This window comes from Zootoca vivipara, chromosome Z1 (assembly GCF_965207765.1).
Source record: "Zootoca vivipara chromosome Z1, rZooViv2.hap1.1, whole genome shotgun sequence".
NCBI classification, from domain to species: Eukaryota; Metazoa; Chordata; class Lepidosauria; order Squamata; family Lacertidae; genus Zootoca; species Zootoca vivipara.
In genome coordinates, this window is record NC_142583.1 from 65,627,643 (window position 1) to 65,642,853 (window position 15,211).

The following is a 15,211-nucleotide window of genomic DNA, read 5'->3' on the forward strand; positions in this document are numbered from 1 at the left end:
CCCTCCAGATGTTTTGGCCTACAACTCCCATGATCCCTAGCTAAGAGGACCAGTGGTCAGGAATGCTGGGAATTGTAGTCCAAAACATCTGGAGGGCCGAAGTTTGGGGATGCCTGCCATGGAGTAATTGATCTTCCTTTCTATTTCTATTTTTTATTTTGGTAATTTTGATGCCCTCTGGTTGATGCAAATTGCTTCCTATCAGAGAGGAAGACTCACCTGAAACAGGCTGGGCCTGCTTGTCAAAAATCAGATTGTTCTGTGTCAGCAGCAAGGGGGTTGTCAACTACTTGCCGTTTATAGAGTACTTTAGAATAAGATCTTTCTGAACTGAACTGTAGACTTGAAGGCAATTCAAGGTGTTACGGGCCAGGGCTCTACCTTGTGGTGGATAGAAGAACTGCAGGCATTTAGGCATTCCATAGGCCAAAGTACACATTACATGGCAGGTGATGGGAATCTCACATATTTTTCTTATCCTAAAAAGAGCTGTGGAGTTCAAATGCATTAGCAGAAGTTGAACTTAACCGGAACCCTTGCTTGGAGGGAGCACATTTTACCATTGGCTGTAGTCACACTGAGACTTAGTTTATCTTACTTGAGTTTAGTAAGATAATAAAAAAAGCTATGTTGGTTAAAGGAAATACATGCTTGACAGAAAATATCCTAGTTCTATGTAGCCAAGGTGGAGATACAAAGAGGCTTCCTTGCTTGCTCTTTCATCTCTGCAGGAGAGGCATGCAAATAGGCCTCCTTTCCCAAGTTAAGGACAAAATAGGAAATGAGGTCGGCCACCCTAAGGGTGTCAGTCTGGCATTGTAGGAAGGCATAGCTGCCAACTTTCGGATTTGAAAATAAGGGATCAGCAGCCTCACCTGTCCCGGGGACAGTCTACGGTATATCTAACAATCCAGGATAGCAGCGGGAAACGGCGCTGGAATAAGGGAATTTCCAGCAAAATTTCCAGTTGACATCTGTGGCTTGGAATAAGGGAGTTTCCCGCAAAAAAAGGGAGGGTTGACAGATAAGGTAGGAAGGCCAGTGCAGGTTAGGTCAGAAATACAGTCTAAGAAATATGGCGGACCCCCCTCTCTATCTTCTCTCTCCCCATGCAAATCTGCCAGTCTTCAATACAAGCTGAGTTGCACTCAGCACTTCCAAAAGATGGCTTAACTCTGCCTCCCCTAATGATATCTAAGTAGCACATTTCCCAAGCTTAACATGCATTCCCTTAATATTCTTTGCAATGGCCCTGTGAGCTAGGTTGGTGCCGCTGTGTGCTTCTGAGAGAAAAATGACTTGCCTGTGGCCGCCTGCTTGAGTTTTATGGCCGCCATGAAATTTAAATGGGGCTCACGTTACTCATTTTAAAACGTACACCCTGTTTTTCGTTATAAAAGACATTCAAAGCAGCTTGCAGAGGGAAGTTCTTAAAAGACACAGGATACTTAAAAAAAAAAGCAGATCCAATTATTAAAATCAGTTACCAATTTTCAGTTCAGTTTCATCTATTTCGGTTTGCCCAACTCTCTGTCTGTCCTCTCAGGTGGTCTGCTATTGCAGTACAGTGGTACCTCTGGTTGCAGACACGATCTGTTCCGGAGTGCCGTTCGCACCCCAAAAAGTCCGCAACCAGAGTGGCTCTTCTGCGCGCACGTGATAGAGCGCTTCTGCATATGTGCGATAAAGCGCTTCTGCATGCGCGCGCGGCAAAACCTGGAAGTAAACACTTCCGGGTTTGCTGCATTCACAGGCTTAAAATATGAAACCTGAAGCGGACGCAACATGAGGTATGACTGTATATTGACTCCAGTAAAACGGTGCCAAAAGTCAGAGGATCCAAGATTTTACCAGAAGGTGGCACCGCTGCCAGCACTGCTTATCCAGATGATGGGATAGGGGTGGGCAGGGAGCCTGTGGGGGCACCCCGTCTTGGGCTGCCTGAGGCAGCTGCCTCACCCCACCCCATAGGTGAACCGGCCCTACACCCCCTCTAGATTCCATTTCCTACCAGTCCCTGGGAATCAGAACCATGGAGAGTGCTCTTGTGGTTGAGTCCTGCTTGTGGGTTTCCTGCAGGCCCCTGGCTGGCCTCTGTGAGTTCCACATGTTCACATGCTTTCCTCCTCCTCCTCCTCCTCCTCCTCCTCCTCCTCCTCCTCCATCAGGTTGCAATGAACATGGCTACAGCAACGCCCATGCGTTTCCCTGCAGAGATCTTGCTCATATTATATGACGAAAACTTGTTCACGACACGCTCTGTCCATGAACTGCTGTGGGGCTACACAGACAAGCTTCTCAGCGCCCTACACAAGTTCCGCCCCAGTATTGACCCAGACTTCGGCTATTTAAAAAAGGTACGGTTCTGACTGCACAATCTGAATCCAGGATCTGCTGGGGTGAGAGTTTTTGATTTGGTGGATTCTAGGGTTTCCTAAGGGAGCTGGCAAGAGATACACCGGCATAAGTTAGCCGGCAGCATGTCAGCTGGTGTCAGCGTCCTACCAAGGGGTGTTCCAGGGGTATGTTGGGGGCACTGCAGGGCAAGGAGCGATTTACACATATTCCAAACCCCTTTCAGTTCATGAGCTAGCAACCCAGTGGATCTGAGCTGGGAGGAAGGTGGTGTAAGTCAAATTCCTCCTGAATGGAGTTTGGAATAGGCATGTCTTGGATAGCTCAGCATGAGACTCTTAATCTCTGGGTTGTGGGTTCGAGCCCCACATTGGGCAAAAGATTCCTGCATTGCAGGGGGTTGGACTAGATGACTCTGGAAGTCCCTTCCAACTTTACAATTCTGTGATGACTTGGGCCAGCATTTTATAGGTAAGATTGCTTTGTTACTTACAAGGCAATGTCTTGCCTGTTTTCTTTGTTGTTTGGAGCCATTGCAAACATTTTCTCCCGCATCCTGCCAGTCAAACGGAATAAGGCCTGCCCATCCACCTTGGATTTTTGCTTCAGACCAGCAGCAAAGCTTGCAATCCCAGTATGCAAAACTGCCATGCATTTGCTTTTAGAGTACTGCGTATAGTCTGTCTCATCTCAAGTAGGGTGGCTGAGAAAATCGGGGAGAAGGGTTTGCTGTTCTATGTGGACACCGTGGGGCTCGACTGGATGCAGCTGGCTCTGCCCCGGTCCCCTCCTTCCTTCATCCATCTATTGTTAGATCAACTTTTATTGCCCGCAGGCATCTTCAGAAGCCCCTTTCAAAGTGTTGTTACAGTGCTTTGAAAGGGACTCCTCTGCAAGAACCGCTGATCCAGCAACCTTTTGGCTGAGGCAGGTGCAGGGCCGCCAAGTGTGCCTTAGCTGAAATGTTCTGGCAGGCCAGATTGAGAGGCTAGGCAGGCCCAAATCAGTCTGCAGGCCAGAAGTGCCCCAATCCTCACCCATCACAAGGCTTTGGAACCAGGGATGTTGGAGAACTTCACTCAGCCAGCATCTGCAAGGACATCCGACCTATTTCGCACTTCCTAGCTCGCTGAGAGTCAGATTGGCGTTTTAGGAAGGGGTGCAGGTGATATCAATATGGCCGTCTGGGCTGAAAAGCTTCCCAAGTCCTGCAATAGGGTGAAGGATCAGTCAGTTCTTTCCTGTCCCCTCATCCCACCAATCACGAAAGCAGTCATGAAAGCGAAAGCTCTTCTCGTGTTTTATTTCTAGATGAACGGGTCCGATGATGGCGAGTACATTGTCCTCAGCGGGGAGAAGAACTACCTTGACTTCACGAGGATCGTCAAGTGGAGAGGGAAAGAGTAATGTTTCTTTCTTTTCCTTTTAATTTGAGCACTGGACTCCGTGGTTAATAATTTGCGTTTCGATTTTTGAAAGTCAAGGATGTGCAGAGCAAGACCTCTTGGGCGATGATGGTGATGATTTGATAGAGCAGCATCAGGGTGCTAAGCCAGGGAGCCGGGGGACGGGGGGTCACATTTTGAGAGAGTGCTGCGGGTGCCCCTCACACAACGACTGCCATGGCACGACACAATAAAGCAGGCATCCCCAAACTTTGGCCCTCCAGATGTTTTGGACTACAATTCCCATCATCCCTGACCACTGGTCCTGTTAGCTAGGGATCATGGGAGTTGTAGGCCAAAACATCTGGAGGGCCGCAGTTTGGGGATGCCTGCAATAAAGTTTGGGGATGCCTGCTTGGCAGGGGGTTGGACTGGATGGCCCTTGTGGTCTCTTCCAACTCTATGATTCTATGATTCTAAGAGAGCACAGTCTTGGGGAAGCTTTCCCCATAATTGTAATTCCATACCAGAAGACTTTTAAGCTTGTTGCCTTTGTGCCTCAGAAATGAAACAGAAGCAGGGAAACGCGCATTAAAGGGCAGGGGGACCCCAGAAAATTAGGACCCCGGGATTTTCTGTTGCCAGGTGTCCAAACAAATAAGCCGCAGCTCTGACTTCACCCATTGGCTTAAAACACTGAGTAGCCAGGCTGGCTTAGTTCGCAGAAATCACTCAGAAGGGTACCTGCATGTTTGGGTCCATAACTTTATTTCTAGGAGGGATAGAGTCTTACTTTTTCATTTAAATAAAAGCTCAGAGTCGGGGGGGGTGCTGCCTAAGGGCAGCAAAAGAAACCTTAATGAGCATTGTGGCGCCCACGTGCTCTGCCTTGGCAATCCCTGCACTAAACAAAAGGCTGGCATTTGCCCCCCCAAGAGCTGGCAGCCGTAAATTTAGACAGGGGAAATGGAAATGAAGCTAACATGGGATGAATATGCTTCATTTTAGTCGTGCACAAGGATTAAAGCATCTGTCCCCAAGCCCAATACTCTCCAGATGTTGTTGGACTCCGACTCCCATCATCCCTCACAATGGGCCATGCTGTCTGGGGGTGGTGGGAGTTGGAGTCTTGAGAACACAAGGGCACCAGGTTGGAGATTGCTGGACCTTTCAAAGGCTTGGTGGAAGGGGTCGTGTTGTTGTTGTTGTTTAAATAAAAAGAGGTAGTTCTTGTTTTTTTAAAAAAAACAACAACACAGGTGGCTTTTGGTCGGTTCTCTACGAAATAATTCCACACAGGGGAGAATGGGCCATCTCATTGAAAAGACCAGGAGGTCTTATTAAGGTTGGCAGGATTGAGGGAGCCAAGTTGAGAGGCAGGGATCAGTAGATAAATATATTGGGCTGTAAGTAAAAATAAAGGAAGGGAGCAAGGCAGTGGAGATCTTTAAAGTTGAGGACAAATAAATTCTTCTGCATATGGAAGGGGATAAGAAGAAACAGAGATGAGGTTCTTTCCGGGGCATGGGGAAGTGACTTGGGAATAATAGCCCTAAACTGTTTTATTTGAGGCTGCTGCAAAAAAAACCACTGATTTTTCTACGTGCTCAAAAGCTGTTCCTCCTCCGTATGTCTTCCCTCTGTAGCTCACTAGACTGGTGGACGTCACCAACTTGTAACATGATCAATGGAACCAACGGTGATACTTTCCACCCATTGATAGACACTGGTGAAACCCTCTACGTTTTCTCGTCAGACTTCTGTAGGTAAGAGTGGCGGAAGGTGTCCCCCTGGATTCCGGAAAGTATAACCCAACGTTAGCAATGTGCACCAGCAACTTATGGGCTTGGGATGCCCCATGTATCCCACTGAAATCCACTAGTTAACTTTCCTTGTGGCCTGCCTGAACCTGCTCCTTCCTAAGTGTTGTTGTGACAGTAAGAAAAGCACTGCAATATGAACAAATGAGCTTTGGCTTTGCAAAAATCCAACATCCGGCAGCTTCAGTGGCCTGTTATTTCATTTTGCCTAAACACATTTATAAATTGTTCATATTGTGCACCTGCTTATTCCATCCTGCCTCCCTATTTTATTTTATTTTTGCTACCTCAGCTGTTGCAACTGCAAGGTTATAATTGTGTTAACCAGGGCAGCAAAAGGCTTGTAATATAGTAAAGGTAAAGGGACCCCTGACCATTAGGTCCCGTCATGACCGACTCTGGGGTTGCGCGCTCATCTCACATTATTGGCCGAGGGAGCCGGCGTACAGCTTCCAGGTCATGTGGCCAGCATGACCAAGCCGCTTCTGGTGAACCAGAGCAGCACACGGAAACACCGTTTACCTTCCCGCTGTAGCGGTACCTATTTATCTACTTGCACTTTGATGTGCTTTTGAACTGCTAGGTTGGCAGGAGCTGGGACCGAGCAACGGGAGCTCACCCCATCACGGGGATTCGAACCGCCGACCTTCTGATCAGCAAGCCCTAGGCTTTGTGGTTTAACCCACAGCACCACCCTAGTGCCCTCTTAAGAAGCACCTGGGGCATTTCAGTTCCCTTTTGTGTAGTCCATTTAAGTCCACTGCACTGCAAATTAAGCCAAAGAGACCGATGTGCTCATGAGTTTTGGAAAAGGCTGCATAAAATGACGCAAGCAATTTATAACGTGGAGGAAAACTGAGATGATTGAAAAGAAGGCTGGGTAGTACGTTTTGCAAAGAAAGACCTGCAAAATTACTTGCTCACTAGCTCAAAACTCTTTCTGATTATGTGCAGTGCTTTTTAGTCCCGTATTGAAGCCCATGAAAAGATAAGATGTTCCTGAAAGACTTTCCTGAATCCCAACTAGGTTTCTTTCTTTTAATTGCAAATCGTCACAGGTATCCTATGAGCATGCTAGATATATATATATAAAAAGCCACTTCCTCAGTTCATCCTCGCTCAGGTGTCACGTTCCAGCATTGTATCAAGAAATGAAACTCTGTTCGGGGCACGCAGAATAAATAGATGGCTCTCTTGGTGTTCTGTGGGATATGTCAGAATGGCCTGCAATCTGGGGACACCAGAGGCATATTTACACACGACCATATTGGTATCCATAAAACACGAACTTTTTCTTTTTCTTTTCCCTAGTTAATTGTAAGGCTGCTATTCACTTGTATTGGGTGGGCAGATATAAAGTTGTGACCTTGGAGTTGGGCGGAACGTTGTAATGGGTGGGGAAGCTGCTTGTCCCCACGACCAATGGATGCTCCAGCGTCCACTAACAAGAAGCTCACTGGCGCGTGGTGACAATGGGTGAAGTTAGTTATCTCTTGCCTTTCCACCAAGTGGCTTAATGGGATGTATGTGGTTTTTTTCCTGCCTCCTCCCATTCTATCCTTGGAACAAACCTGTGAGATAAGAGGAGCTGAGAGACAGCAACTGGCCCAGGGTCACCTTCAGAGCTTCGAGGGGATTTGAACTTCAGTCTCCCAAGCCTTGACACTGCAGTCTTAAACACTGTACTTCATTGGTCCACCTGTGTGTGGAAGACGGAAGAGAGAAAATGGGGTGTAGAAGCTGAGCTGGAAGCAGCTGTCCAACAGGAGCTCAGAACCATAGCTGCCAAGTTCTCCCTTTTTTTAAGGGAAATTTCCTTATGCTGAATAGGCTTCCTCATGAGAAAAGTGAAAACTTGGCAGCTATGCTCAGAACCAGATGCCACAAACCAGAGGAATTGGAAGCCAGGAATACAAACTGGGAAGATCTTAAGTCCAAAGTCAGAGCCAATGCGTGTTGTTGCCCAGGCGGCAACACAGCCCCGCACAGGGAGCTTTTATCGTTGTTTCTAATGAGGGGGTGCAATGGCCAGCCTAGGTGGGTGAAGTCCGGCTGGAGCCCATTAATCCATTGCCAGCCAAGCGATGCTCTAACCTGCAGGCTTGTTGGCTCACTGAGTAGGGCAACAGTTTCCAGCTCGATGGGGTCTGTGATTCTTGCCCCAGGAGTTTCCAGTGATACAGGCCCTCCATTCACACTGCAGCAGTCATGAAGAGCACACAGTGCGTCTTTTGTTTCCGATCAAAGCCCACGGCGGAAGGCTTCAGGCTCCTCTTGTCCTTTCCAGGTCCATGCACCTCACGTTTCAGAAGTACGTGACGGTTGAAGGGATCTCGGCCTACCGGTTTTCGCCTCCCGAGATGCTCTTTGCAAACTCCTCTGTCAATCCAGACAATGCCGGGTTTTGTGTGCCGGCAGGGAACTGCCTAGGGGCAGGGGTCCTGAACATCAGCGCCTGCAATCAAGGTACGTGAGCCAAAAGGGATGCCAGGGCAGAGCAGACTTTGCCAGCCCTGCCATTTCCTGTCGTCATAGACAGGCTGCAAACCGCCCTGTGTCATTTTGCAGATTTGTGTGGGTGGGGGTGGGTGTAATCTCTGACTCCTGGAAACCCCCCAAATAGCCCGGCAAGGACTGAGCATCCTCGGTGGGCATGGAATGCCGACTGACAGTTGGAGGGAGCAGGAAATGGAAACTGGGGGAGCAGGGGGCATGCAGTGGTGTATCCTGGGAAAGGGTATGACTGGTTCGAAGGAATCCTGAACAGGAGCACCGCACGGTGCAGCATTTTTTTTGTCAGAGACCGTGCTGAGGAGGGCTGCACTGAGGAGGAATGGTGGGCGCCTCCCCCTGCTCTGGATCCGGATCTTGAATCTTCCCAGGAGCAGGAGGACAGTATAGATTTGGAACAGTAGTTAGCAGAAGGACATAGTTCAGAAGGCAGAAGCTGGGAAATGCTGGATGGGGAACAGCTAGGAGGAGAAGCACTGGGGGGGGAGAGAGTTAACAGACTCAGTTTCTCTTGAAAGCGTTCATCCGCTCAGCCCAAGGTCAAGAAGAGCAGATAAGGTGGCAGCACAGAAAGCTCAGGTTACAAGAAGCGGTAGTGTTGTGGGTGACTAGGGAGGAAGTGGGTGAAACCCTTAATTGGGAGCACCGCCATTCCTAGGACAGGGATTCTTTGTTCTCTCACTGTGATCATTAAAATTTCTAACTGGTAAGAGACTCCTTTCTCTTTGTTCTGCTTATCTGTGGCCAAAGGGGGGTGGGCGGGAGGAAGCCAAGTCCCTGAAGCCTGACACCACTTTCCCCCTGTAGGCAAAAGATTCTTGCATTGCAGGGGGTTGGACTAGACGACCCTTGGGCACCTTCCAACTCTGCAATTCTATGAAATACTGCTTTAGCACCAGTGAAAATTTTGTGTGCTGGGATGTCCCTGGTTCCGTTCTCACCTCTGGCTCAAATTCATTTGGTCTGTCAGGGAAGCTTCTGCAGGATGGGGATAATGATACCAGCCTGTTTTATAGTTCTGTCGCATGGCTCACCGAGCAAAGGTCTTTGAATACTTAAAATGTGCCATATAAATGCTAGCTCTTCTTATTACAGCAGCTTCGGTTGATTAGTTACATCGAAAGTTACATCTTCATGATGTTAAAACAGTGATACTATTGATTATTATAATTATTATGTATGCTTGTATCCAGCATAGTATTAAGTCCGTGAGATTTAAAGGGTGACCAAAATCAGGACACTTACTTAGCCCTACTTTGGATACAAGACTCGATTTATATCCTGCCTTTCCTACAGCAACCTGAAGGTGGTGCATATGGCTTTGCCCCTCTTCATTTTATCCTCCCAACAGCCCTGCGAGGAAGGATAGGTAATGGCTGGCCCAAGGTCACACAGTGAGCTTCGTGGCTGAAGGCAATACAGAACTGTGGTTGTATGCCTGGAGGGAATTTTTAAAGGGACATGTGCACCTTCCCTGTTCAGTGTCTGACAGCTGTTCTTCTTGCAGGTGCACCAATATTCTTATCACCCCCACACTTTTACCTATCTGATGATAAGTATGTCCAGGACATTGATGGCATGCACCCGAATAAGGAGGAGCACGAGACATATTTGGACATAAACCCTGTAGGTACACCGCTCTGTCTTCTAGATGTTACGGCCTGGCTTTCAGGAAGGACCCGTGAGCTCATGGGGACCCCCTTTCCTTCTCCTTTCAGGGGTGGTAGTTTCATTTCCCACTTCCTGGTTCGCAGGAGCCACAGTTTACCATTGGCATCTGAATTGGGCAAACTCTAGTTTGCTGATGACCAATGTTTTGGCTCCAAACCAGAGCTTGAAACCCAACTTCTGACGCTGCGGGGAGACAAATGATGGTTCAGAGAAACCAAATGTGGGCTGGGTTCAGGTCAGAGTTGTTGAGATTTTTTTTTAGGAAGGAGGAAGGCCCATTTTTTAGGGGTTCAGGTCAGTTCTTGAGCCATTCTGAGGTGGGAGGAAAGCCCCCTTTTGGGGGTGTGTGTGAAGGGCTAAAACGTTGAGCATTTTTTAGGGGAGCCAAAGTTGTTGAGCTTCTTTGGGGGGGGAGCCAGTGAGCTACCAATGATTTACCACAGGCGTCCAGTGATCCACTGGTAGATCACGATCTACCTGTTGGACGTGCCTGCTGTAGACAATGCCGAGATGGATGGGCCAGAAGCTTTATTTGCTAGACATCAGTTTCCTCTGATGCAGGAGCAGCAGGTTGCTCACCTGTAGTACAGGCAACTGCCTATTTATTGGGGGGGGGGGGGTTTGTTACGTTCCAAGGCACCACACGTTTAAGTGAAATCGCGTCTATTAGGGACACCATTGGAAAAGCCTGCAAGCGTGCAAGCACCACAGTCGTTCCCTCCAAACCACCTTCCTCAAACTCCAATGCTCCACAGGCCCGGAAGGGCTCGTGGGATTGCTAGGCACTATATTTTTGTGCCGTTTTCGCAGCTCTTGTAGGGCTGTTTTTGCTCCTTTTTACGCCGCTTCTGGGTTTGCGGTTACATGTGCCTTGAACGCGAATGGAGAGTTGCCTGTAGACAGGATTAACAAATTCAGCAAACAATTAACATGCATATGGGTAGATTCCATAAGCAGCAGGAGCCATTGCTTCTGCTGCAGCCCACGTGGCATGGCGAGGAAGCGCATGCTTTGAATGTGAAAGGTCCCAGATTTAACCTCCCAGCATCACCAGGTTGAGGATGTAAAACCCTGGCGAGCCTCTGCTGGTCAGTGCAGTTAAATCTGAGCTAGATAGGTCAATGACTATTCTCTGCTCCTTAGGGATGTTTCCTTTGGGCACAATCTTAGGACAGTTTATATTAATGGCAGAGGCCCTATTCTAGGCTTAAAGGTAAAGGGACCCCTGACCATTAGATCCAGTCATGACCAACTCTGGGGTTGCGGCGCTCATCTCGCTTTATTGGCCGAGGGAGCCGGCGTACAGCTTCCAGGTCATGTGGCCAGCATGACTTAGCCACTGCTGGTGAACCAGAGCAGCACACGGAAACGTCATTTACCTTCCCGCCAGAGCAGTCCCTATTTATCTACTTGCACTTTGACCTGCTTTCGAACTGCTAGGTTGGCAGGAGCTGGGACCGAGCAACGGGAGCTCACCCTGTTGTGGGAATTCGAACCGCCGACCTTCTGATCGGCAAGCCCTAGGCTCTGTGGTTTAACCCACAGCGCCACCCGCATTCTAGGCTTAGGCTTAGATGCAAATAAATTAATAAAGTGCGCACACTAATGCAAATCAATAACTAATTTCTAAAATCCTAATGAGTCACAATTCCTTTATCCCTCAGTTGACAGGCGTGCTAGTCAGAGCAGCCCGGCGAATGCAGATCAATGCTTACGTTGAAAAGCTACCAGATTTTATGTAAGTACTCTGTTGGGGTTTTTTACTTTTAAAAAAACCTCAGTATAAGAAAACCATTTAAATGAGTCGTATATAAAGCAGGATAGGAGAAGGAGAACAAAGGACGTTAAATCAAAAGGCGCAGTGGGTACTTGTAAAGAAGAATGAGATTTTTAGGATATTTAATTATTTAAACTGCACCGCTTTAGAATTTTGATGTTCCCTGAGAACAGGGATTGAATACTAAACCGCTCTGGGAATTGTAGCTCTGCGAGGGGGGATAGGAGTCTCCTAACAGCTGTGAGCATCCTTAACACACTGTAGTCCCCAGAACTATTTGGAGGGAGCAGTGACTCTTGCAAAGTGGTATAATAGTGTTTCAAAGGTCTGGTGCCGGTTTGGCCAGGGATAAGTGCAAGGGGAGGGGTGACGAGATCTGCCTTTCTGCTCTTCGCGTGCTCCTCTCTCTTCCGCCCTCTGACCTTGCTAAGCCACTTCAAGCAGCCTGTGGCCACGAGTAGGAAAGAAATGGCATGTGTGGAGAGGTGAGCAGCCTATTTTGGCATCTGGGTAAGGAGTGCTGCCCCGCCAGCCGAGCTTCTGACAAGGCACATTGTGTTGTCAATTTTTACCCGCACCTCTTGCACTCAGTACAAAGGCAGATACTGCCTTTCCAAAAGCCTTTATCCACTGGGGCTGGGGGTAGCGAAGAGAGCCAGTCTTTGATCTCATAATATCCGAGAGTGAAGTGGCAGTCTATATTGTATGCAACAGTTCTTTTAAGCTACTTTTTCTCCTTCTTTTAGCCAAACAGGCAACATCAAAACCATGTTCTTCCCTGTGTTCTACATAAACGAGGTAGGCGTTTTTGCAAAACACATTCTGCTTCTTTATCACTAACCCAATGTGTTGTGACTGGTGGAACTGAGGTGGGGGGAGGGCGCATATACTGAAAGGAGAAATGCTGGGAAATAATGTGGATTCTGAAATCTCAGAGGCTAGAGAAGCTGCAGAATAACATTTACTGGAAAAGGGAGAGAATGCTTTAGTGCAGGGGTCAGCAAACTTTTTCAGCAGGGGGCCGGTCCACTGTCCCTCAGACCTTGTGGGGGGCCAGACTATATTTTGGAAAGAAAGAAAAAATGAACGAATTCCTACGCCCCACAAATAACCCAGAGATGCATTTTAAATAAAAGGGCACATTCTACTCATGTAAAAACACACTGATTCCCGGACCACCCGCGGGCCGGATTTAGAAGGCGATTGGGCTGGATCCGGCCCCCGGGCCTTAGTTTGCCTACCCATGCTTTAGTGCATAGATCATTAGTCTTCCTTGCCTTGATTGCCAAAAACGGAATAAATATAACTTAGTCTACTTGCACAATGCGCGTAGGTTGCGGAATTCAGTTCCTCTTTGTGCGGAATTTGCATTGCCTACCTGTGGAGCTTTACGAGGGTGGCGGTGGGTTACCAAACTTCCAGGAAGACCTCCCTCTTGTGTTATTGTTAAGTTATTTAGCATACAGTTAGAGAGCAGTGCAGGGAAGGGAAGAACATGGCTGCAAAATTTGAACTCGCCTGCAACAGCAAAAATATATTGGGTGTGGTCCTGAGAACAGAAGACACTGAAAGGGTTCAGGGTATTAGCTTACAGATTTAGCTTAGGTTGCAGGAGCAAATTTACAAGCAGGAGAAGCTTGATGATTATGTAATTTGCATATTGTTTAATGCCAAGATAGCTTCTAAGTGGATCACAACATATAAAAACCAATTGCAGAACATGGCTGAAATACAGATGGATTAGAAACGCACCGTAATTAAAATAAAAAAATGAATCAATCTCAATAAAATGTTTATGTCCATGAAAAAAAAATGTGCAAGCCTGCACCAATTACAAGGTATTTTGCTTGCTACAATTGAGCAGGCCTTTCAAGCCGAATTTTCTCCTGGGAGGGATGGGGCAGTCATGCACTTTGAGTTTCAGTGCAGCCCATCCCATTAACACATTAATGCAGTGATTAAAACAGCAGACTCGGATCGAGGGAATGCTTGTATGAGAAGGTTGCCTTCAAGAACCGGCGGAATGCCCATGCGGATGAGGCCTTTCGTATTTCTGCAGGGAGCTCATTCCACAGCACCAGTTTGAGACACAATCTGCTTGCCCTCCCAACTTTTTTGACTACATCTCCCATCAGCCCCCACTCAGGCAGCATAACAAGTCCAAAACATCTGGCAGACAGTGCGTCGACAAAGGCTGATCTGAAACATATTTGACTAGAGTCGTGTGGATAACCAGAATGAATCTGTGTCTCTCTCCTCCCTGCCCCCTTTTGATCCTCTAGAGTGTCGTGCTGGACAAAGCATCAGTGGCGAAACTGAAGACGGTTCTTCTTGAAACTGCGGTGATGACCAGTGTCCCCTATATCATCTTGGCACTAGGAGTTATTTTTGGTGCTCTGTTCGTTGCGCTTGTCTGCAAGCCCTTACGGGCGAGGGAGGAGGTAAGGTAGCGCTTGGATCTGACCTTTCCCCTTTGCTTTCTGTACCTCTCTTATTTTGTTCATTTTCATAAAAATCAAAACCTTTCCCTTTTTTAAAATTTTCTCTTGGTTTTTGTCTTACTTTCTTCATGCAATCACCCGAAAGATTTTGTGTTTTTGTTTTATTCCTTTCTCTGTTGTGTCTTCCTTTTATTTGTTTCTTCCGAAATGCTGGTTCTAGGGCAGCGAAGGTTTAGTAGACACAGAGTAAGCGCCTTTCCGCAAACGTTCCGCTGCTGTCTTGAGACACATGGTAAGATGAGCAAAGTCCATATCTCTTTCCTAGTCCCCCTTCCTAGCTGCAACCCTTATTCGCTAAGGAGAAACGGTTAGCTAGTGAAGTCTTAAGGTCTGTTTCGCACATGTATGATGATGATCATCATTCATTGACTGTAATGACTTGCACATTTGCATGACTAATTAATTGCCAAAGGTGGTTTTTTCCACATAGCCTAATATCAGCTCAAACTGGGAATGGATGGATCAGTCAATATATACCCCATCTGTGGCAGTTTGCAATGCCCATCTTGTTCCCTTATTGACTTAAAAAAAAAAATCAGTATGAAAATCACATTTGGATACACATTTAAATACTTCATCACAAAATGTGTATTTTTCGCTCTGCATGCATGTGCATTTTACCCTAAAACACACATCTTATGAGTCGAGAACTGCAAACACATGCATGTGTGAACCAGCCTTAAGATCAACACTCCTCGCTTGAAGGTCTTGGCAATCTCACTCCTGCAGCCCAAGCAATGTTGGGACGTTTAGGCTGCAGTTCTTACCCCACTTACTAGGAGTAAGCCCCATTGAATTCCACTATTGAATAACAAAGTGAGCGTGGACTTTTTTCCCCTAAGCTAGAAATACAACTTTCCTCATGTATGGATTTAATTCATTGACTAAAATTCTTCTAGTTCTACTGGCCATTGACCGAAATAAATGATATATAATCCTAATCCTGTAACACCTCAGCTAGATTTCTTTAGTCAGGAACAGTCCTAGTTACTACAAAATAAAAAAATTCCTTCCAGTAGCACGTTAGAGACCAATTAAGTTTGTCATTCGTATGAGCTTTCGTGTGCATGCACACTTCTTCAGATATCGAGTGTGCATGCACACGAAAGCTCATACTAATGGCAAACTTAGTTGGTCTCTAAGGTGCTACTGGAAGGAATTTTTTTATTTTGTTTCGACTACAGCAGACCA

General features: G+C 47.1%; 1 protein-coding gene across 3 annotated transcripts in view; it reads left to right on the forward strand.

Moving 5' to 3' along the window:
• The window catches only part of SCARB2 (scavenger receptor class B member 2), a 40,717-nt gene that overhangs the window by 19,107 nt on the left and 6,399 nt on the right, over positions 1-15,211 (forward strand). For 2 of the 3 annotated variants that reach the window (XR_015947815.1, XM_035103057.3), the window contains exons 4-11: positions 2,169-2,357; positions 3,667-3,758; positions 5,387-5,506; positions 7,848-8,026; positions 9,579-9,697; positions 11,407-11,480; positions 12,266-12,317; positions 13,802-13,960. Coding sequence is in view for 2 of the 3 variants with exons in the window: in XM_035103057.3 (XP_034958948.1) it covers positions 2,169-2,357; positions 3,667-3,758; positions 5,387-5,506; positions 7,848-8,026; positions 9,579-9,697; positions 11,407-11,480; positions 12,266-12,317; positions 13,802-13,960 (984 nt within the window). In the remaining variant the exon portion in view is untranslated. Of the gene's footprint in view, positions 1-2,168; positions 2,358-3,666; positions 3,759-5,386; positions 5,507-7,847; positions 8,027-9,578; positions 9,698-11,406; positions 11,481-12,265; positions 12,318-13,801; positions 13,961-14,180; positions 14,253-15,211 lie in introns of all 3 variants that reach the window. The other variant, XM_060278371.2, reaches the window with a different exon arrangement.